This window comes from Triplophysa rosa, linkage group LG7 (assembly GCF_024868665.1).
Source record: "Triplophysa rosa linkage group LG7, Trosa_1v2, whole genome shotgun sequence".
Taxonomy (NCBI): Eukaryota; Metazoa; Chordata; class Actinopteri; order Cypriniformes; family Nemacheilidae; genus Triplophysa; species Triplophysa rosa.
Window position 1 is genome coordinate 17860484 of NC_079896.1, and position 23194 is coordinate 17883677.

At 41.2% G+C, this 23194-nt stretch overlaps 1 protein-coding gene across 3 annotated transcripts in view; it reads right to left on the minus strand.

Moving 5' to 3' along the window:
* The window catches only part of LOC130556315 (kinesin-like protein KIF1A), a 254594-nt gene that overhangs the window by 74579 nt on the left and 156821 nt on the right, over positions 1-23194 (minus strand). For all 3 annotated transcript variants that reach the window (XM_057337178.1, XM_057337179.1, XM_057337180.1), the window contains 8 exons: positions 16825-16943; positions 16459-16565; positions 15935-16055; positions 15570-15732; positions 15304-15394; positions 3211-3329; positions 3069-3124; positions 2676-2894 (listed from right to left, as the gene is read on the minus strand). In XM_057337178.1, the coding sequence (XP_057193161.1) occupies positions 2676-2894; positions 3069-3124; positions 3211-3329; positions 15304-15394; positions 15570-15732; positions 15935-16055; positions 16459-16565; positions 16825-16943 (995 nt within the window). The remainder of the gene's footprint in view (positions 1-2675; positions 2895-3068; positions 3125-3210; positions 3330-15303; positions 15395-15569; positions 15733-15934; positions 16056-16458; positions 16566-16824; positions 16944-23194) is intronic.

Here is a 23194-nt window from a genome sequence, read left to right on the forward strand (position 1 = left end):
ACTTGACGTTGCGTTGGCCGGCGGTAACACCAGGCAGGTAGATCAGCAGAGCCATCAGCCACCGAACCTCCCCCACACCACGGTGAAGCAAATCGTCCCTCTGGTTCCGCTGTCACAGTACTTGGGCACTTGGCGAGCGCACCTGCCCATCACGCTGGCTAGAGAGGACGATCCGTCTTGGTTATGCGATCCAGTTCGCCAGGCGCCCCCACACCTCAGTTCGTGGGGAGAACGCTCCCGTGCTTCGGGCCAAGGTTGCCGCCCTTCTGGCGAAAGGTGCGATCGAACCCGTCCCTCTAACCGAGATGTCTTCCGGGTTTACAGCCCGTACTTCATAGTGCCCAAAAAAGGTGGGGGGCTGCACCCCATTTTGGATCTGTGCCTCCTGAACAAGCACCTGCACAAGCTGCCGTTCAGGATGCTGACGCAGAAGCGCATCTTGGAGTCAGTTCGTCACCAAGATTGGTTCGAGGCAATCGACCAGAAGGACCTGTACTCCACGTCTCCATCCTCCCTCGACACTGGCCGTTCCTACGGTTCGCGTTCGAGGGACAAGCGTATCAGTACAAGGTCCTGTCCTTCGGTCTGGCCCTGTCTCCCCGGGTGTTTACCAAACTCCTGGAGGCTGCCTTAGCTCCCCTCAGGGAGCAAGGTGTGTGATATGCACAGGAACCTTATGCTCCAGCACCTAGACCGACTGGGTCTTCGGGTCAACCGAGGTGTTCTAACGTTATCCTGAGACCCCGGCCCGGTTACGTGCCCAAAGTTTTACAACCTCCACGTGGAACCAGTGTCAACCCGTGTCTTACATGCTGCCGGCGTATAAGGCTGGCAACTGGTTTGTGCGTGTGCCTGCGAAAGTGCCTTCTCCCCTCTCCAGGCGAGTCTAGTGCGCTATCCCTTAGGGCGAAGTATAGGCATTCCATCCATCACTAAGCATTGGCATTATGGTAACAGACCAGCGGGGCGGTCTAATCGAACCAAGTCCAGTACTGGTAGAGTTGCCCCTGCTCAGGTGGACCCCTATACTAGGACTGTTGCCCTATACGTAGTGACTCCCCTGCAGGGTCATCCCATACGTTGAATTCCTCACTCTTGGTTCCCCTGTCGGTGAACCTGTGACCTCCCCTCCAGTGAATTACACCACCTAGGTTCTGTCCCCCCATTCGGGCTGACACAATTTCTCACATGTTGTTCTCCCCACTGGTGAGACCATGTTGGTGTCTCCACATGTAACCTCCCCTTGTGGTAGGATGTGGCCTCTGTAACACACTCTTCAACGAGGAGAGCAGTGTTTCCCCAGTGTTCTTACGGCGCCGGATGGAGGCTCGCTAATAGAGAAGAACGCCACCGCCCGTGATGGCCGTCGGTACAAGCCTCTCAGGGTATGATACTAGAACTGATTTGCCAAAGCCCATTGGCATTTTAAATTCCTCTCGGAGATGATAGGTTCTCAAGATCAAACCCCAGTCTGTCTCTCAACACAACATCTCATTCCCTCCATCAGGGAACGGAGGTTACAGTCGTAACAGAGGCGTTTTACATCCATTCTAAATCATAGACATCTTACAGATATCTTTTAGATGTCTATAGGACATCTGACAACAGACGCCTCCGAGACATATTGCAGATGAGCAAACTATGTATTGCAGATGTAAATGCAGACATCAAATAGATTTTTGACAGATGTATGTGTGCTATCAGGGTTGTTTGGCTGTATGTGTGTATATTAATACAGTATGTGCGTTAATATGTTTAGTTGCGGCTAGCTATCACTACTGATTATTGTTTTGCTAATGAATGGTGAGATTTAGAGCTTTTAAGGGTAGAACCAGGGCTGCACGAAATCCGCGGCCAAAGATCTCAGCTGAAAATTCCACAGATTTTAGATCTTGTCATTGACAAGTATTGTTATACAAACACAATGTGAGCGCATTACAAGGTTGCGCTGTTTGCTCTGACAGATTTTTTTTAGCGTGATGACAAATTATTTATGACGTTTAAAATTAAACTAACCACGGAAGAGTTTATAAAATGTAATTTAGCTAAACAGTTGCCATGGCAGCACTACACGTGTATTGTGTTGACACGCCTTTTGGAAGATGGTGCGAAGTAACTCATTATCATATAAGGAGACATACACCAAAACGAGTTGCTGTGAGCATAGCTGTTTTTGACAGACAAAAGAGGTGTTGTTTACACTTCATTTCATGAAGGCCCTAATCAATCATGCCAATTTATGGAAAATGTTCATCCGATGAGCTCTTCAAGGAAAATATGATTCATGATACAACGCCGGATAATATAATTAGACATAATGGGCTAATATTGATGTAAATATTTCCTCAATGACTGTATTATCAGAACTTTAAAGTTGTTTTCCTTTGTAAAAAGTTATTAATTTATTTAAAGATGGTTTTCTATATATATATATATTTCTTTTTACATACATATATATATATATTTCTGGGGGGTGGGCTGTGTGGTAAGGGAGAAAATTGTTAAAATCAAGAAGAGCATTGTTAACATTTTCACTCTGCTCTTTCCTTAATACAAATATATAAAACACAATTTGATACATGACTGGAATAAAATAATGTAATCCCAGTGCATTAGACAGACTAGAGGCTGAGTTTCAGAGACACTGGCCTTAAGCACTCATAACCATTACAGACCCGGCTTCTGCGCTTTAATTACTGAACAGATAGACAAGGGTGGGGCCTGCAGTTTGGCTTGCTCCTCCTCCTCAAGGAGGTAGGAAACAGCCACGCCTGCTGCACTGAGGGCGTGGCTTGACAGTGAGTCCACCAGAGCCCCATTGAAGACCTCTGGCAACAGGTAGCGAATCAGCTCCAGGTTCTTCTCCCGATCAGAAGCAGTGTTGTTATCTGCGGCTAGACCCAACAACATAAAAACTGTGACATGGGCACAGACACCCCAAAAAGCAACATAAAAACGGCCAAAAAAAATGTAGCCAAGACTATTTGCTAAAAAGCTTTGGTAGAAAACATAAAAAAGTGTTTTATGTTTCATTTATTTTTCATCACTCAAATGCTCATTGCTCTCACCTGGTTTGGAAAGTGGCGTGACTCTCAGGAACTGTCGTCTGCATGGACGCAATGGGCTGAAAAAAATACTCTTTGTTATTTCAGAAGACCTGTGATGTTTTTCAATGTGAGTTGGAAACAATAAATATTTTCCAAGATCTACCTAATAAGATCCTTGCAGAGTGGAGGGAAAGGCTGCTTCTGGTAGTGTCCAAACAGTTCAAACACAATTGGCTGAGTTTTAATGTACTCTATAAAGGACTTGGTCACCTCTACAGCAATCTGGAAAATCAGAAGAAAAAAAAATGTTTACCCTTATCCTAATAAAACATTTTGTGCGTTCAGATTTACATTTGCGCCTTGGCAGACTCTTTTATCCAAAGCGACTTACATTGCATTATACTATACATTTGAAGTGAAAGTGACCTATTAGTCAGATACCGGAAATGTGACCTCTGCATTTAACCCATCCAGAGAGTAGCGAACACACGCACAGCAAGTGGTGAACACACGTACACCCGGAGCAGTGATATATTTGTATCAGAGTATGTGCAATCCCTGGGATGGAACCTATGACCTTGGCGTTGCTAGTCAAGTCAACTTTGTGTATATAGCACTTTTTACAATTTTCATTGTTACAAAGCAGCTGTACATAACACATATTGACTATAAGCAAAACATTTAAAGCAAACATAATAAGATAAGGGAGAGAGAAAGACAGTTCAAATATTAAACAGACTATAAATTCCTACATGTAATATTAATTAAGTAAAACTTTAAAATAAATAAAGCAGCCCTCCTGGCCAGGCAAACAGTGCAAAACAGTATGCAAACAGTGCCAAACAGTATGCAAATGGTGGCGAGGAACCCAAAACAAACAAAAAAACTTAGGAGAACCCAGACCCAACCAGGGGATTCCAGTTCCCCTCTAGCAAAAGCTGCAGCCTCTGCAATAGCTCGACAGTGCTTGCACAACTAGGCTAAATAAAAAATAAACTTAGTAATAAGATAAATTATAGGTTTAAGATTATCCTTAATGATGTAGTAGTAGTTGAAATTTTGTGGTGAAGACGTGTCAAGTCGCCGCTTCCTTCTTTATCCAGCTCTATCATCAGGTCTGGGCATGAACTGCATCCTGCTCGCTGCGGTAACCTCGAAACAATGAGAGAAGACAGCTGAGAGTAGAGTACTGTTCGGCACTCTTTGATGCAACAAGTACATCATTTGTTTTTGGAAGTGCTCCTGGTTCCGGTTGATCTAACTAATGCAGCCTAAACCCTCAGAGGATTTAAATTATGGAAGTGTAGTGTATGCAAGAGTAAAAAGATGAGTCTTTAGTCTAAACTAACAGAGTGTGTCTTCCTCCCGGACAGTGCAGGAAAGACAGTTCCGAAGTTTAGGAGCTAGAATAGGAAAAGTATCTACCACCTGCACTTGATTTTGAAATTCTAGGTATTACCAGCTGAACGGACGCCTGAGAGTGTAGTGCATGTGAAGCTCTGTAAGACAAGAGAAGTTCACTCAGGTAATGAGGAGCTAAGGCATGTAAGGCTTTAAAGGTAATAAGCAAGATTTTAAGGTTAATGCTATGTTTGATAGGTAACCACTGCAAGGTTGACAGAACCGGGCTAATATGCTCGAGCTGCCGCATTTTGGACCAGTTGGAGTTTTTGTAATAAGCCTGCAGGCAACCACCTAATAGTGGGTTACAGTAATCTAGTCTTGATGTCATGAATGCATGAATTAACTTCTATGCATCTGATAGTGACAGCATATGACACAGTTTAGATATATTCTTAAGATGGAAAAATTCAATTTTACAGGTGTTGGCAACATGGCTCTCAAATGATGGATTGTTATCGAATAAAAGGGCAAGATTCTTTGCTGACGACGAGGGTTTTATGGAACATCTGTCAATAGATGTCAGATGTAGAGAAGTTCATTCATGCATTCATGACATCAAGACTAGATTACTGTAATGCTCTGTTAGGTGGTTGCCCTGCAGGCTTATTACAAAAACTCCAACTGGTCCAAAACGCGGCAGCTAGAATTCTTACACGTACAAAAAAGTATGAACATATTAGCCCAGTTCTGTCAACCTTGCACTGATTACCTATAAAGCATCGCGTTAACTTTAAAATCTTGCTTATTACCTATAAAGCCCAACATGGTTTAGCTACTCAGTACTTGAGTGAACTCCTCTTGTATTACAGTCCTTCGCGTGCATTATGCTCTCAGGCGTCCTGTCAGTTGGTAATACCTAGAATTTCAAAATCAAGTGCAGGTGGTAGATCCTTTTCCTATCTAGCGCCTAAACTTTGAAATAGTCTTCCCTGCACTGTCCGGGAGGCAGACACACTCTGTCAGTTTAAATTTAGACTAAAGACGCATCTTTTTAATCTTGCATACACTACACTTCCATAATATAAATCATCTGAGGGTTTAGGCTGCATTAGTTAGATCAACCGGAACCAAAAACACAACTGATGTACTTGTTGCATCAAAGAGTGCAGAACAGTACTCTGCTCTCAGCCAGTCTTGTCTCATTGTTCCAAGGTTACCACAGCGAGCAGGATGCAGTTCATGCCCAGACCTGATGGTAGAGCGGAGAATGGGAAGCGGTGGCCTGACAAGTGCTGAGATGATAGAGCTGGATAAAGAAGGACGCGGTCACCTGACACGTCTTCACCACAAAATTTTAAATGCTATTAGATTATTAATGATAATCTTAAAACTATAATTTACCTTATTTGTAAATTGATTTATTTTTATTTAGCCTTGTTGTGCAGAGGCAGCAGCTTTTGTCAGAGGGGAACTGGAATTCCCTGGTTGGGCCTGGGTTCTCCTGAGGTTTTTTTTCTCGATTAGAGTTTTGGGTTCCACGCCACCGTTTGCATACTGTTCTTTTGCACTATTTTCCTGGCCGGGGGGGCTGCTTTAGAATTAGAATTTTAAAGTTTTGCTTAATTAATATTGCATATAGGAATTTATAGTCTGTTATATTTGACCTGTGCTTCTCTCTCCTTTATCTTAAATGTGTGCTCTCACTTGTGCGTGTGTGTGTGCGCGTTCATGTTTTTATATCCCGGTGGGGACCTAAACCTGAATGCACACCAACATATTGGGATTCGTGTCACCGTGGGGACCAAAATTGAGGTCCCCATGGGCAAAAAAGCTTATAAATTGTACAGAACAATATTTTTTAAAAATCTAAAAATGCTAAAAGTTTTCTATGATCTTTAGGTTTAGGGGTTGGGTTAGGGTTAGGGGATAAAATATACAGTTTGTACAGTATAAAAAACATTACACCTATCGACTGTCCCCATGGAGATAATAAACCAGACATGTGCGTGTGTGTGTCTGTGTGTGCGCGTACTTGTCTGTGTACGTGTGTGTGTGCATCTATGTCTATGTGTGTTAGTACGTGTGCATATTGTGTGTGTGTGGCGTGTTTTGTATGTGGGTATGTCTGTCTTCTGTGTTTTCACCTTTTTCTTGTTTTTACAGGTATAACTTTAATTGTTTTGCTTATAGTCAATATGTCTTATGTACAGCTGCTTTGTAACAATGAAAATTGTAAAAAGCGCTATATGAATAAAGTTGAGTTGAGTTGAGTTGAGAATAGTTAAGCAGTATTCTTGGTTGTTACGTATGCCGATTTTCGGTCCAATAAGTAACACTTCTGTTTTGTCCGAGTTCGGTAATAAGTTGTTACTCATCCAGTTTTTTATATCGATTATGCATTCCATTATTCGATTCAACTGCTGTGTTTCATGAGGCTTCGAGGAAATATAACATTGAGTATCATCAGCATAACAGGGAAAGCTAACTCCGTGTCACTTTATAATATCTCCTAGTGCAGTGATTCTCAACTCTGGCCCGCGAGATCCATTTTCCTGCCGAGTTTAGCCCCAACTCTGATAAAACACCTGAAGAGGCTAATCAGTGACATCAGGAACAGACGCGTTCAACTTAATGTTGGGCTGCACAGATTGTTTGGCATTAAAGTACAGCGAGAGCGATTAAAATGCGTACCGAGCAATCTGCACTTGAATCACTATCGCGGTACTTAAATGTCATACGCTGATAGATTTGTGAAGCGCCGCATTAAGTTGAAAGCATGTATTCCTAAAGACGCTGATTAGCATGTTCAGGTGTTTTATATCAGAGTTGGGGCTAAACTCGGCAGGAAAATGGATCTTGCGGACCAGAGTTGAGAACCACTGTCCTAGAGGTAGCATGTATAATGCGAAGAGCAGAGGCCCTAAGACTGAGCCCTGTGGTACACCGTACTGGACTTGCGATTTGCGTGACACCTCATTGTTTATTGCTACAAATTGAAAACGGTCGGATAAATAAGATTTAAACCATTTCAAAGCTATTCCCTTAATGCCGAAGTAATTTTCGAGTCTATGTAGGAGTGTGCTGTGATCAATGGTGTCGAATGCAGCACTAAGGTCTAGCAGCACCAATAACGAGATACAACCTCGGTCAGACGCCAAAAGCAGATAATTTGTAACTCTGATCAAAGCAGTCTCTGTACTGTGATGTGCTCTAAATCCAGATTGGAATTCTTCATTGATGTCATTACTTTAGAGGAAGGAACATAATTGAGTTGAAACTACTTTTTCCATAACTTTAGATATGAAAGGTAGATTCGATATAGGTCTGTAGTTAACTAGTTCTCTAGGATCGAGTTGGATTTTTTTTAAAGGGGCCTTATAACAGCCACCTTATATGCTTTAGGAACATGTCCTAGTGTCAGAGATGAGTTAATAATGCTAAGAAGAGGATTTATAATTTCTGAGAACATCTCTTTCAGTAGATTTGTAGGTATAGGGTCTAGCATGCATTTTGTTGATTTAGATGATCTAATGATTTTAGACAGTTCATCGTGATCTACGATAGAAAATAATTACAATTTCTCCTTAGGGGCACTGTGGTTAGTTGTTTGTTCAGCGGGTTTCACTTCTGGTTGCATTGCTGTAATTTTGGATTATATTTGTGAAGTGGTTCATAAATTCAGCACTGCTATGCTGATATCCAGAATCAGAAGTCGCTGCCGATTTATTTTTTGTTAATTTAGCCACTGTGTTAAATAAAATCCTAGGGTTGTACTGGTTTTCTTCTATTAGTGATGAAAAGTAGGTCGGATCTAGACGTTTTTAGGGCTTTCCTGTATTTTTGAATACTATCCTTCCATGCTGTACGAAATACCTCTAATTTAGTTTTCTTAAAGATGCGCTCCATTTTTCGGGCAGCTTTCTTTAGAACCTGAGTGTGTTCATTATGCCACGGTGTGGGACTGCCATTTTTAATCTTCTTTAAACGTAGAGGAGCAACTGTGTCTAGCGTTACCGAGAAGGTGGAGTTAAAATTTTCAGTGGTAATGTCAAGATCTTCAACGTTATTTCTCATGCTAGCGATTTGAGACAATCCAGGCGGATTATTGAGAAACGCACCTTTGGTAGTTGAAGTTATTGTTCTACCATATTTGTAACAAGGAGTTTGATTTGCAGCCATAGGCCAGTGAAGTAAACATACCAGATAATGATCCGAAATGTCTTCACTCTGCTGAAGAATTTTAACATCGTCCACATTTATACCGTAAAACAGTATTAAATCTAAAGTATGATTACTAAAGTGAGAGGGTCCTGACACATGTTGTCTAATGCCCATGGTGTTAAGAGTGTCTTTGAAAGCCATTCCTAAAGCATCTGTATCGTTATCTACATGGATGTTAAAGTCACCAACGACAAGGACTCTGTCTGTGGCCAGTACTAGTTCTGATAAGAACCCACCAAATTCTTTAATAAAATCTGTGTGGTGCCTTGGAGACCTATATACAATTGCCAGAATTGATTTTTTAAATGTTTTATCCTTAGTATTAGGTGTTGTTACATGAAGTACCATGACTTCAAAAGAATTGTATTTAAAATTAGACTTCTGGGAAATGCTAATAGAGTTATTGTAATTGCAGCGACACCTCCCGCTCTGCCTTTTAGACGAGGCTCATGTTTATAATAATAATCCTGGGGGACAGACTCATTTAAAGTATAATAATCATCTGGTTTTAGCCATGCTTCTGTCAAACAGAGCATGCCTATTTTATGATCTGTTATCATGTCGTTAACAAAAAGTGCTTCATTAGAGAGAGATCTAATATTTAGCAATCCGAGTCGTAACAGTTGATTATCTGTATTTTGTTCATGTGTAATTTGTTTAACGTTTATTCAATTACTTTTAAGAGGTTTACGCATTATTTTATGTTTGCTAATCCGGGGGACAGACACAGTCTCTATTTTATGATGTTTTGCGAGAAGGGATTATCGCAAGTTGTGCATTTTGTGTATTCTGCGACGTGAGATGGCAAGCAGACAGTTGGATATGCCATTCTGTCTGCTCCCTGACCTGCGACCCAGTGAGTCAAGTTTTAGCATTAAGACTATGTGCCATATTTCTAGACAGGAGGGCAGCACCCAGATGGAGGGATGGAGACCGTCACTTTTCAACAGGTCAGGTCTGCCCCAAAACCTCTTCCAGTTATTTATAAAAACTATATTACATAGCACCATGCTGTAACCGCTGAGCTACAGGAAATATGGGCAGTGTTAAGCTTCAAACATGTTGGAATTTAAACAGCATTGAATGAGTTACTATATATATATTCCAGGGCTCTAATTGGCTGCTTTTTCTTTATTCAGTCATCCACACTACATTTACACATTTCAGAGACATGTTGTATCGCGTGTGTTGGGATCCTTGCCCTAGCACACCACGAATGCAAGCTACTAGGTGTGTTCATCTTCATGTGGCGCTGTGCAGACCGATCGCCAGCTGACATGAAGCAGTGCATGCCGGTTAGAAATTTTGTCAGACTTGAAAAGGCGCAGACACCACATGACTTTCACGTGTGGCATCAAAGTACCGCGACAGCGTTTCGAGTAGCATCTCAGGAGTGGCTTCACCGGGCTGTGATACCGACACAGCTTTTCATAATTGGCTAGATACATGCATGACAACGATTACATGCATTTCAGGTTTCTTCTTACATCCTCAGTTCAACTAATACTTATTAATTCATGTTAAAACAGCTAAAACTCTGTTCGTATAATCATAATGTTATGTTGTGTAATTTAATAAAATAAAAATTAAACAAATACTGATTCAACTCCGTAGGTAATTTAATAACATATGCTTATGTTTACCATGATTTATAGGCACACAGTGTTAAGCAGAACATAACATATGCAATATGAAGTGTTTATGGTTGCTACTTTTTAATTTAAACGTTTGTTTATTCGACAAATCCACTATCTAATCCACTTCATTCACGCTTTGAAAAGGAAACACAGCACGAACGTCACTACGGCAAGCAGCAGGTATCAGACTTGACTGCTCCTTTTTCAACTCCTCCCTCGATTGCAAGCGGATAATCTCGCCGATCGGTCTGCGCAAGCGCGCAGGTGGTCGAACATACCTACTGTTACAAACCCTGCTTTGCTCTTGACCATGCCCCCTGCACCAGACCTCTCTGCCAGCTACCCACTCTCCCTCACCCGACTACTACACCAGGCACCTGTTCCCAATCAACCCGGATTCATATATACTCACCTCACAACACGTCTTTATCAGGTCTAGTTGTTGTTTGCTGTTTTTCACACTCTAGATTTTACCCAGTTGTTATTCCTATCTGAGATACCTACCTGTTTTTTGTTCCTGTGGATGTTTATATGTGTGGATGTTATATTCATGGATGTGATCAACCGTGGATGTTTGTGCCACTGACTGTCTCTTACCTTTGGATTATGCTCACCAGGTGCTGTTAAAAACTCTGCAATGGGCTCAGAATATTTGGGACGGTGGGGGACCTGTGACTAACACTCTCTCTACCTTCTTCCAGCACTTCCAGGAAGTCTTCAGTCAGACTTTTAACCCTCTCTCTGTGCAGGATCAGCTGCTTTGCTTTCGTCAAGGGAAATCTTCTGTGGCAGAGTATGCATTACAATTTTGCAGATTAGCTGCTAACAGCGGATGGAAAGAGACTGCTCTATTATCATCAAGTTTACCGTCAAGGATTGAGTTCAGAGGTTCTTACCATCTGGCTATTACGATGACTCCATGGGGCTGGAAAATGTTAGTCCACATTGCTTAGCATTTCACTGCCTGCTACACCTGCTACATCTCCTTTGCACAACCCACCACCCTACAGCCCTCCGACACCAGAACCAATGCAAGTTCAATATCATCTCACCAAGGAGGAACGACACGGCCATATTGTCCAGAAGCTGTGTCTGTATTGTAGGGGATCGGGGCACCTCATCTCGGTGTGCCTCATTTGTCCGGCTCGACCCACGGAGAGTAATAATAATAATAATACTAATAATGCATTTTATTTATAATGCGCTTTTCTTGCACCCAAAGTAAATAAATCCATTATTTAGAAATACAACAACAAAAAATCAAGAAAGACAAGAATAATAAGAAAAATAATCATGAATAATAAATGAGTGAAAAATCCGTCCTAAACGCGATGGGGCCCACCTGGCACCCCAGGGGCCCAGAGACTCGGGTCCCCCCGCCCCATTTCGTTGCCGACAGCCAGATTCGAGCCGAGCAGCCCCGAGCGGCAGTGTCATACACACACAAGCCCTTTGCTTTGACTTGTGGTGTTGCTGGTGTCCAACCTGCCACTTCTGTTTGTTAACATTTGTTTGTTTTTGTTTCTTGTTTTGTTTATTCAGAATTGTGTTCCTGTGGTATACATTTGTACCGCATATTGCTTTAAGAATTGACGTGTACAACCCAGGTGGCCTAAACTCATTGTGGTGCCTGAATGGTTTGAAGAGTGCTCCAGGTTTAGTGTTTGGCGTTGATTTTATTTTTATTGTGAATTTTGGTTTATTTTGTTGACTTTGCACTTTCCCTATTTTCTTTTGTTGGTTGATTTGTTATGTTTTTTTTCTTTGTAATTGCCCTTTACCACATTTGATTTGGTGGTAATTGTTCTTTTGTTTCTAGGAGCTGGGGTAGTCCAGAGTGGGCAGGTTGGCTGTGTCCTGATGCTGGAGTTTCTCATATATATATATATATATATATATATATATATATACACTCACCTAAAGGATTATTAGGAACACCTGTTCAATTTCTCATTAATGCAATTATCTAATCAACCAATCACATGGCAGTTGCTTCAATGCATTTAGGGGTGTGGTCCTGGTCAAGACAATCTCCTGAACTCCAAACTGAATGTCAGAATGGGAAAGAAAGGTGATTTAAGCAATTTTGAGCGTGGCATGGTTGTTGGTGCCAGACGGGCCGGTCTGAGTATTTCACAATCTGCTCAGTTACTGGGATTTTCACGCACAACCATTTCTAGGGTTTACAAAGAATGGTGTGAAAAGGGAAAAACATCCAGTATGCGGCAGTCCTGTGGGCGAAAATGCCTTGTTGATGCTAGAGGTCAGAGGAGAATGGGCCGACTGATTCAAGCTGATAGAAGAGCAACTTTGACTGAAATAACCACTCGTTACAACCGAGGTATGCAGCAAAGCATTTGTGAAGCCACAACACGCACAACCTTGAGGCAGATGGGCTACAACAGCAGAAGACCCCACCGGGTACCACTCATCTCCACTACAAATAGGAAAAAGAGGCTACAATTTGCACGAGCTCACCAAAATTGGACAGTTGAAGACTGGAAAAATGTTGCCTGGTCTGATGAGTCTCGATTTCTGTTGAGACATTCAAATGGTAGAGTCAGAATTTGGCGTAAACAGAATGAGAACATGGATCCATCATGCCTTGTTACCACTGTGCAGGCTGGTGGTGGTGGTGTAATGGTGTGGGGGATGTTTTCTTGGCACACTTTAGGCCCCTTAGTGCCAATTGGGCATCGTTTAAATGCCACGGCCTACCTGAGCATTGTTTCTGACCATGTCCATCCCTTTATGACCACCATGTACCCATCCTCTAATGGCTACTTCCAGCAGGATAATGCACCATGTCACAAAGCTCGAATCATTTCAAATTGGTTTCTTGAACATGACAATGAGTTCACTGTACTAGAATGGCCCCCACAGTCACCAGATCTCAACCCGATAGAACATCTTTGGGATGTGGTGGAACGGGAGCTTCGTGCCCTGGATGTGCATCCCACAAATCTCCATCAACTGCAAGATGCTATCCTACCAATATGGGCCAACATTTCTAAAGAATGCTTTCAGCACCTTGTTGAATCAATGCCACGTAGAATTAAGGCAGTTCTGAAGGCGAAAGGGGGTCAAACACCGTATTAGTATGGTGTTCCTAATAATCCTTTAGGTGAGTGTATATATATATATATATAATCTTTTTGGGAAAACTTGCTTGTCTGCACTTGCTTGTCATTTTAACTGCCACTGCTTGCTATTGATTACACTGAGCTTTTATGGTTCATTGACCCTTGCCTTGCCTTATTTATGGCCATTTAATAAAATTGCATTATTACAAAAAAATAGTGTTTTTAAAACCTGTGTGTCTTGTATTTCCCAGGTATTCAACCTGGGTGGCATAGTCGTTGGTTTTTGTAATGCAGTAGGATTTAATCATTCCTGTGTGATTTTTTAAAGTGCCTCTCTTGCAACATTAGCACATAATGTAGCAGCAGGGGCAGACTGACCAGTAGGACATTCTGTCAAAGTGCAGAATGGCGGTCCAGCCATCCGGAGTATCGGAACTTTTCCCGGCGGGCCAGTAATGTATGGTGCCGGAATGGACGCTTTGCCAGACAGACGGACGATATTAACATGAATGCACGCAACGCGAAGGCATTATCGAGACTGACACGCGTACATGTAACGCAATGACATGTTACATACAACCGCCACCCCCCTCGACAGAAATGGTATAGGGCCGATTGTGGGCTGAAAACTCCAGGGCCGTTTTTGCTTCCCAGTCCGCCCGTGTTGCAGTGCAATGCTAACTCTAATTCTAATTCCTAATATTATTGTTATATGGTTGAACAATGAATAATAGGCAATTAAACAATACATTATGATAGAAACAAACACAGACGCACCTCATCCTGCTTTCATCGCACCAGAATTCAGAAATGCATAGCTGCGAATGAATAGCCTTTGTGGGATTACAAATTTATACAATGTTATATTTAGGTTAAAGTTATGTACATTATGTTTCACATTTTGAGGTAAAGATGATGACATTCTAAGAAGATCAAGTCAGGCAGCCCAGGTGTCTGAGAGATTACCCTTTTGTCGTTATGCACTTCCTGACCATTGGGCAGGGTCCCAAGTTAAAAGTGAATGCTAAACTCAAGGCACAGTTAAGCCTTTGTCTCTATGATAATGTGACGGTATGGGCAATACTGTCAGGCTGATTGGATTAGCACCTATGCATTTGAATGACACTGTTATGCTGATGAGACCTTGGCTGGGACAATTCGGTAACGGGCTGATTCCTGTATTTGCATGCTTTGTGTACTGTAAATCATCTCCACTTCTATCCCGCCCCCTTGAAAGGTATAAAACTCTACTGTGCTGAACTAAAAGTCAGACTTGGATGACTACAGCGATGCACAGCGAGTCCTCAATAAAGAGAACTTCTGTATGAAAGATATCCCAACGTCTCCTGGTCTCTGCTTCGACGAGGAAAACGTTTCCTACACCTTCTTCTGTGGATTTATTGGTGAGTTGCAAACCAACTGTAAAGGTGCATACTGCCACCTACTGTGCTGCGCATGAGCAGCCTAAACATTTACAAATACTTAAAATATTAAGTAGAGCTAAATTGATCTATTGAGTTTTACCATGTTCCGTGGCAAAAAGTTGTCATTACTTGTTAAATCACGTAAAGCGAACAAACTGGATCAAAATAAGTCAAGTGAACTCAGCAGTAACATTTTACAGTGCAGTTGTTATACCTACCTGTAATTTGTTCCTGTGGATGTTATACTAGTGGATGTGATCACCCGTGGATGTTTGTGCCTGTCTCTTACCTTTTGATTATAGTTACATTGTCATTTTGTAATCTTGTTTGGTTATCTTGTAACAGCTACAGGAAAATTTATCAATCCCGACATAGCTACAGGAACAACATCCAATTGTAAAAGCTACAGGAACAACATTCGATTGTAAAAGATTACTGAACTTAAGTCACTGCTCAAAAATATTACTGATGTCAAGTTACTGCTTTAGTCCGATCATTATTGCTTTTGTCATTATTTTATAATGTGATGCTAAAGTGTAGTGCTTACATTCTGCACATGATAGAAGCCAAGTGGTGGACCTCGTCCAGTGTTCTTCAACGGCTCTGTGGAAAATCCTTCATCGTGCCTGTGAATAAAACTGCAAACCGGGAGCAGTAATGATGAATGTCTATTAGACACAGGTCACATGTTAGAAACACTAATGATAGTGTCTTTAAACTGGCAAATGTTTGTGCTCAAAAATATGGTTTTAATATTAACTTTTTTTTCCACTTTTTTAGGAATCAATATTCTTGTTTTCAAAAAGGCCTTACTTGAACTGGCAAAATATTTCTGCATACTCTGCAGATATGCTTGATGCCTGAAGCACAGTAACTCTGAATGTGAAGACTTCCCCAATTCTCAAATGATCCAGAGCTCCATCCAGGATGCCATCAAGACCTGTTTTGACAGAGGTCTCCTCCTCCTCTGGGTTAGCTAGGGAAACACAAAATTAAAGTCAAGTGAAAAAAACCCCTAATAAAATAAACTCCCATTAGACAGCTGCAAAGATAAGTGTTTTAAATTAAGTCTAAAATTACTGCATAATTAACACTATATTAAACATCACAAACATGATGAGCTCAACATTACATTAAAAATGCATATATATTCCAACAAGAACACAGGTGTTTATTACCTGTACATGTGTTATTGTTGACTTCATCTGATGAAATACATATTTCAGCATTCTGGCCCTCCCCTTCCACAATTCGCAGCTCTTCCTGAGAGACACCAGCAGGGCAAGACTCTGACTGGTACTGCTCAAAAGGAAACATCAAATGAAACTTTTGCAATTGTTGTGTTATGTATGCTGATGCACTGGTTTGTTTCCAATTGGTTGCAATCACCATTAACAATCCCCTTGGTCAACTTTGCTTTAGCAAACAAACCATACTAGTCAACCAGCCATTACACTGCTAACCGGCATAAATTGGCCTGGACATTCATGCTACAAGGTACACTTAACCATCTTTAGCATGTTCGCTGGATGGTCCCAGAGCTTGGTCAGTCTGTTCTGATTTGCTTGTTTTTTTTAGGGGTTCTGACTATTTGTCAGATGGTAAGTCTAGGACAAGCTGAACATCACCTAGACACCAACTTGACAGGCTGAAAGACCAACTGACCAAACTAAAAGGCTTTAGAGTGTTTGAATATCAATACCTTTTCAAACTGCTGATCATCAAAGGAAATCTTGGCAGTTCCTGAATGTCTAACAACATAGCCATAGTCTGGTGCCTCTTCATCGGCTGGAGGAAATACCAGAGCACCTTCACATCACTTCCTCAAGAAGTCATACGCAACTTGCCCCTCAGATCAACAACCCCCAGGCCTAAATACACCTTAAATCTTTATTCCAGATTCTATACATTGCTAATTTCTTCAAACATTCATACATATCTGCACTTTAAATTTTGATTGCAGCCAAAAAAGTAATACAACAAGAAATATTGGTGAGTTAGTCAACAGACCTGCGAGCATGTGTCATATTGCTTTGGTGCTGCAGGACATTTGCAGTCCTAATTTTACCTGATATTGCCTGTACAGCTACTCTGAGGAAACCTTTGACCTCTCCCTTTTCACTGACAATGGCAATCCGATGGGCCAGGGTCACAGGATAGAGTAAATTACTTAAATACACAAATGACCTAAAGGAGAGAAAAAAGATAAAAATACTGTATGTTCAAAAGATCAACCATACAGCATCAGAACAAATGCATAATTGAGCAACAAAGCAATTACCCTGGACATGATGAGTTAGGGGTGGGCAGTATAAATGTATTCATTGCTGCAACTTAATAATAGGGCTGGGAATCGAATCCAGAAGGAATCAATTCTGAGGTTTTGGCAATCAAGAGTCCATTCCAAAGGTTGGCATTGATTTAATTAGTGCTGCAACGACGCGTCGACGTCATTGATTACGTCGACTACTAAAATACGCTTCGTATTATTTACGTTTATCTGCTGTAATAGCAGTTTCTGTTCCTGGGCGTGTGTAAATTAATCAGCAGAACAAGAGAAAGTATAATTCACCCGACAAAAAGCGATCGAGAGCCTCGGACGCAGTAAGTTAGTTAATGGATGGAGGAATTCCCCCTAACGTTAAGTTACCCCCGGAATACGATCATCACAGCAAGGACACGCAATCACAAACGGACGGAGAGGGGCACGTAGATGTAGACTTTCATAATAAATTACTTTTTTGTAATTTACTTTTTTGTAATGTAAAACTACGCTTTACATGAATGATTTACATTAACGCTATTGTACTAGTGTAAGTTAGTGTATGTGAACCTTTGCAGATTGTGACCCTGCCTAAATTACTCTTAAGCTTCAAAAAGGACTAACTATCATGAAAGCACCAATGCACTTTTTATGTCATTCGATAGCTTTATGTAAGGAATAAACCAATATTGCATAATTAAGAAACTCTGTCCTCTGCTGGTGCTGTCTGTCAATCTCCACTGTCAGCATGCGTGTGTACGGTGACGGTCAGGACGCTACTCTTCCCAAGATGTTCCAATGTTTTCATTATTCTTCATAATGACAAGATGATAGTCTATGGTTTTGTTTAAAATGTATTTTGCTAGAGACTGTGAGTTAACGTTACTCGCTGAGTATAGCTTAGCTTATTAGAAGCACTGGAAGCGGTCTGAATATGTTGCGTCTTCATACGAAATAACTCTTTTTAAACCTCTGATTTAACTGTAAACTGTTGAATTTATGCAACGCACTGTGTGTTAAACATGTAACATATCATCTCTTCTCGTTGTGTTCTAACTATTATTTTCTTTGGGGAGAAAAATGATCCCCGGGACTTCAGAAGGAGTAGGTGCTTTAAGCGCATCATTGTGTGTCCGGGATGCGCATAACTGTAAATAACGAAGCGAATGCATTAAGCGCATCATTCTGAGTTCCGGGTGTGCGGGCTTTAGAGTCTTTTATTTGGTGATAGTTTTGTACAATAAACAGAGACAGATAGTAGTATTTTACTTTTACTCAATTATATTATGAGACTGAAAATAGAGTCGGATATTACTTGGAGGAAAAAAATACAGAGCATAATCATGCTCTAGTATTTCATATACACATTTTTTAAATGTTTTTACATTTAGTCATTTAGCAGACGCTTTTATCCAAAGCGACCTACAGATGAGGGAAACAATGGAAGCAATTGGAACAACATAAGGACAACAAAAAGCATAAGTGCAATAAAACATTTTTTTACCTTTAATACAAGTACATAAAAAATCAGTATTTTTTTTACTTTTAAAATTAAAACTACTTAATTAAAAGAAGATGGTGATTTTAATGTAAACACGGAATAAAATGTTAAAACGACAATATTTATTTATAAAATGTAGTGGAGTAAAAAGTATGATTTGCTTTATAATGTAAGAAAAAACAAGAACTTATTGTTTATTTGCAAAGTTTGCCAAAGGATTAATCCAAAAAATCTTTATTAGATAAAAAACATTGTTAGATTAGTTGACTAATCGAAAAAATAATCGTTAGATTAGTCGACAATTAAAATAATCATTAGTTGCAGCCCTAGATTTAATTAAAGCAGGGATATCCAACCCTGCTCCTGGGGAGCTACTGTCCTGCAGACTGCAGCTCCAACCCTGTTTCAACACACCTGTTTGTAATTATCAAGCAACCCTGAACACCTTGATTTGCTGCTGGTGTAGCTCACCAGGAACAGGGTTGGAGACCCCTGCATTAAAGAAATCAATTCCTATTTAAGAACCTCCCTAAGCACAAACCCCGACTAAATCACAGTCACATGTCAAGAAAAGTTCAGACGTAAGAAAAAACTGATGGATGCTGTATAGAGCCGTGAAATCGCAATGTTGACATGAAATATTCTGCATCAATGCATAAAAACAACAGCTTTGTTTGTACACAATATCTAGATATAATTAGGGGTCAAGCCCCGAAGGGGAGGAGACCCCTACTAAAATTGCTTGCATCCGTTAGTGTTCTTATTCTTCTTTATTGCCACAATAGGGAAAATAAATACTCTGCTCGGGAGCAAGATCTGCTCGGTTACTGACATTCTTCCAAATACCTTCCTTTGTGCTTGGCAGAACAAATAAATGTATGCAGGTTTGGAACAATCTGAGGGTAAGTAAATGATGACAGAATTTTCATTTTCGGGTGAACTATCCCTTTAATTATAGATTTACTTTAACTGGCTCGTGGTGAGTCATTTGTCATAAAACTTGTCCTAGTGCAACCTACTTCCTATCTCCCTATTTTGAATTATATTAAAAACTTTATCAAACTCCTACTACAGTGTTTGTCTGCACAAAACTTCTAGACTTCTAGAGATTTTCGTAAACCACGTAAACAAATTTGATGTCATGCACGCCAAAATGGATTTGATGATGTATCTTCACCAAACTTTTGCATATCAACACAAAACACGGTGTGTATCATCATTGGCACATCTTCTTTACCTCACGAAAGTTTGGTGACAGTGCCACCTAGTGATCAAAAGGTATGAGCACTTTGTGTTCTAAGTTGTGTTCAAATGTTTTTAGATCTGCATTTCAAAAACTCATTTTCAGAAAAGTCCGTGTATATGGCCTTATGTGCCTTGTAGGGCTTGACCCCGTAATTGTGGCTTGAGGGGGCGAAGACCCCTATTGGAACTTATTATTTTTAGGGGTCAAGCCCGAAGGGGCAGTTTAAATCGTTAGTTTTCTTATTATTATTATTATCCTGCCATTGCATTTATGGCAACCCATAGTTATGAAAAGTTATTAACATTGGCACACAGATAGAGGACAGTAGCAGAGTAAGGGTCTGATCAGACAGAACGCGTCTTTTGCGGTGAGACGCGCCTCTTTTAAATTGTTTTCAGTTGGCAGGGAGCGTTTTGCGTGCTGCTTATGCGCGCCGGGCGCCTCGCGTTTCTGCGGCCTGCAGCACCTCGCGTTTTAGGCGGAGCGCTTTGAGCGCTCGAAGTTGAAAAAAACTCAACTCTGAGCAGAAAAGCGCTTGTCCAATCGAATGAGTGGAGAGGCGTATGGGATTCCTTTTGTGCCAATAAAAGTGAAAGCAAACTTTTAAAAAACGAACAAAATTATACAATGAGAAAGAAAAAAAAACACTTTGATAATGAAAACAATAAACTCAATTGCAAGAATGTGACTTGATTTTCAAAATACTGCTATTTTTCTTAACAATGTTCTAAGTTTCGTTTTTGCAAATAATAGTTTTGAATTTGCTGCTAGATTTTTCATTTGCGCTTTCCGAGTTTTCGTTTACGCTTCTCAATTTTTCGTTCGCCTTTCTGGCACAAATCTCACGTGTGGGCGGGATTTATGGCCACTTTACTCTCATTGGTTAGTGAGATTTGGATTGACAGCTCCCTGACCAGGAAGTCGATACTGAAGACAGTGCAGCTGATTAGAGAGCAATCTGTTTGCGGTTTTCTGTATTGTATTGTTTTAGTGTTTGTACTTAAATTACTTTCTTATTTTGTAAGTATATTAGCAGGGTTGCCAACTTTCACGCACTTAAAAGTGGGACACGCTTCCAGGCTCTATGACGCCGTAACAACAAGCCAACGTCGAGCAAATACAGGATAGATAGCCATATTCACATGCAACTTTACGTGGGTTTAGAGGCCGTCAAGACAGCAGTCTATAATTTATAATTTCAATGATATCAGGAAAATGAGATGCCTAGTGAGTTTTGAAGAGATATACAATGTGTTATGCTTCCAGTTCATATTTCTAATTTATAGATTATAATCGTGGTGGCATTTTATGTACCGTTTCTATCTTTAAATGTTTGTTTATAGTTTAAGAAATCTCTCTTCTGCTTTTCTTTAACCTGTTTTATGTAGTTGTGTAAATACATAATGAAATTGTTGTTTGCAAGAGGCAGACTAAATTAATAAAACATTCTGAAGGCCTCTAATTGTGTCACCTTATGAATTTGTTTTGTTGTAGCATTTAAAAAACATAAATGTCATTTGAATGTATTGGTAGTGTTTTATGAGGTGTACTTTCTCTGAATGTAAAGAAAGGGGTATAATACTGTACATTCACCATGAGTTTAAAAATAATGATACAGTACTTAACTTATAAGTGGACTTAATTCTTTAAAAGGAGACTGTATGCAAGAGCGACATCGTCATCCTCCTCCTCAGCTGGACACAAGTCACCCTCAGGTACGTAACCGAGATAATAAAATCGCTAAAAGTTTCTCTGTACGATGTGACGAGAGTGCCGAGGCCAAGTCCGCGGGCGCTCATTGAAGACTGTACACCAACCCTTTGTTTACTTCAATTGAAGTAATGGGTGTGTGAGCTATCCGCAGGAACATGCCATGGGCCGCAAATTGCAAACACCACCACTCCTTCGCCTCCCGATCGACATATTGACAGCACGAAGCCGTGGCTCTAAAGGTTGCTAAGATGTTCCAAAATGTCTTGTCAGTATCTCCTTGAGCTCTAAGACCCACAGACCTTTTCGATTCCCATTGTAGAGCTCCGAATCACAACTTTTGATTGGAACAATGCAGCGGTCCATGCGTCATGGGACCTGCGAGTGAAACCTACAGTTGTGTGTATTTCAAATTTAAACTCGATCTGACTTTTCTGAGTCACGTCCATAAAGGCGTAGATGTCGCTTCATTTGAAATTAGTGCACATGGGTTTTTTTCATCCGTCCCCCGCACGGTCCCAGGGGGTCCCAGGTTAACCGAACCGCTGGTGCCGACTCTCGGCGGGCGCTCGCTCGACATACCGACAACATGTTCTCCTTCGGCGTGCCACGCAGACGCGGACTTGCTCAAAACATCTAGGGTTAGGGTTAGGAAGTCAGTTCGCACAGGGTCCTCGGCCAAGTCCTTCGAGGTCATACTGCGGGTGATGTGTTACATTGTGACCTGTGAACGGCGAAGCATTTCATCTTGAAAGCGCAAGGCGTATGTACCGCGAGCACTTAAAGCCAATGGGTTTTCCTCTGTGGCCCGTTGGACGCGTGTCGCTCGTGGGGACTCCGTGAGGAATTATGAACAAACTAGGAAAAATTAAGGTTTACATGGACAAATTTTGGGTCCATGTACGTGGGGGAGTTTAAGGGACCCGGGTGTAAGGGACGTTTGGCACACATAATGGGTAGGTGGACAAAAAATCAGTCCGTTGATGTGGGGGGTGCACAGTAAGGTATTCCTGACATATTAAGCACTCACTATGGGTACGTGGACAAAAAATGGTTTTAAAAGTAACATTTAAAAGTTCACCATCCGAACGAACACGATGAGTATCAAAAATCTGTTAATAATGCAAAACAGGCAAAACCTTCATCCCTCACTCAACCATCGGTACAATAACTATTTCTAAAAAAGTCTTGGTTACGGATGTTACCTCCATTCCCTGATGGAGGGAACGAGACGTTGCGTCGAGACTGAATGGGGTTTGAACTTGAGAACCTATCATCTCTGATTGTACTTTTAAAAGGCCAATGAACTTTGCGAATGGAATGGCATGCAAGGGAAGTTAGGTAAATCGTGGACAATTGTCCATTCATATAGATTGCCATCGGTCGACTAGGCAGACGAAGGGCTCGTATACCTGAATTGTACGCCAAATTCTCGCTCACTCTTATTATGATTGGGACTTTTTTCCCTTATCGGAGTTTAGGGGCCGTTTTTCCGGAGAGGCATCGTACGGACGCCACAAGGGGTGGCAAAGTGCTGCGGGCGTGGACCCTCGCGCCACAAAGTGCCTACTCATCCCCTCACCACCTAATCTTCATCACCGCGTGCACGAGGAGCCTTTCGCTTCCCCCTGACCGCCTAACTCTGCCATAGTCTTCCTCACGTCCGCAGCGCGCCTAGACTTGATAGTTTGCTGCCCTTTGCTGCCTATTCATGGCGC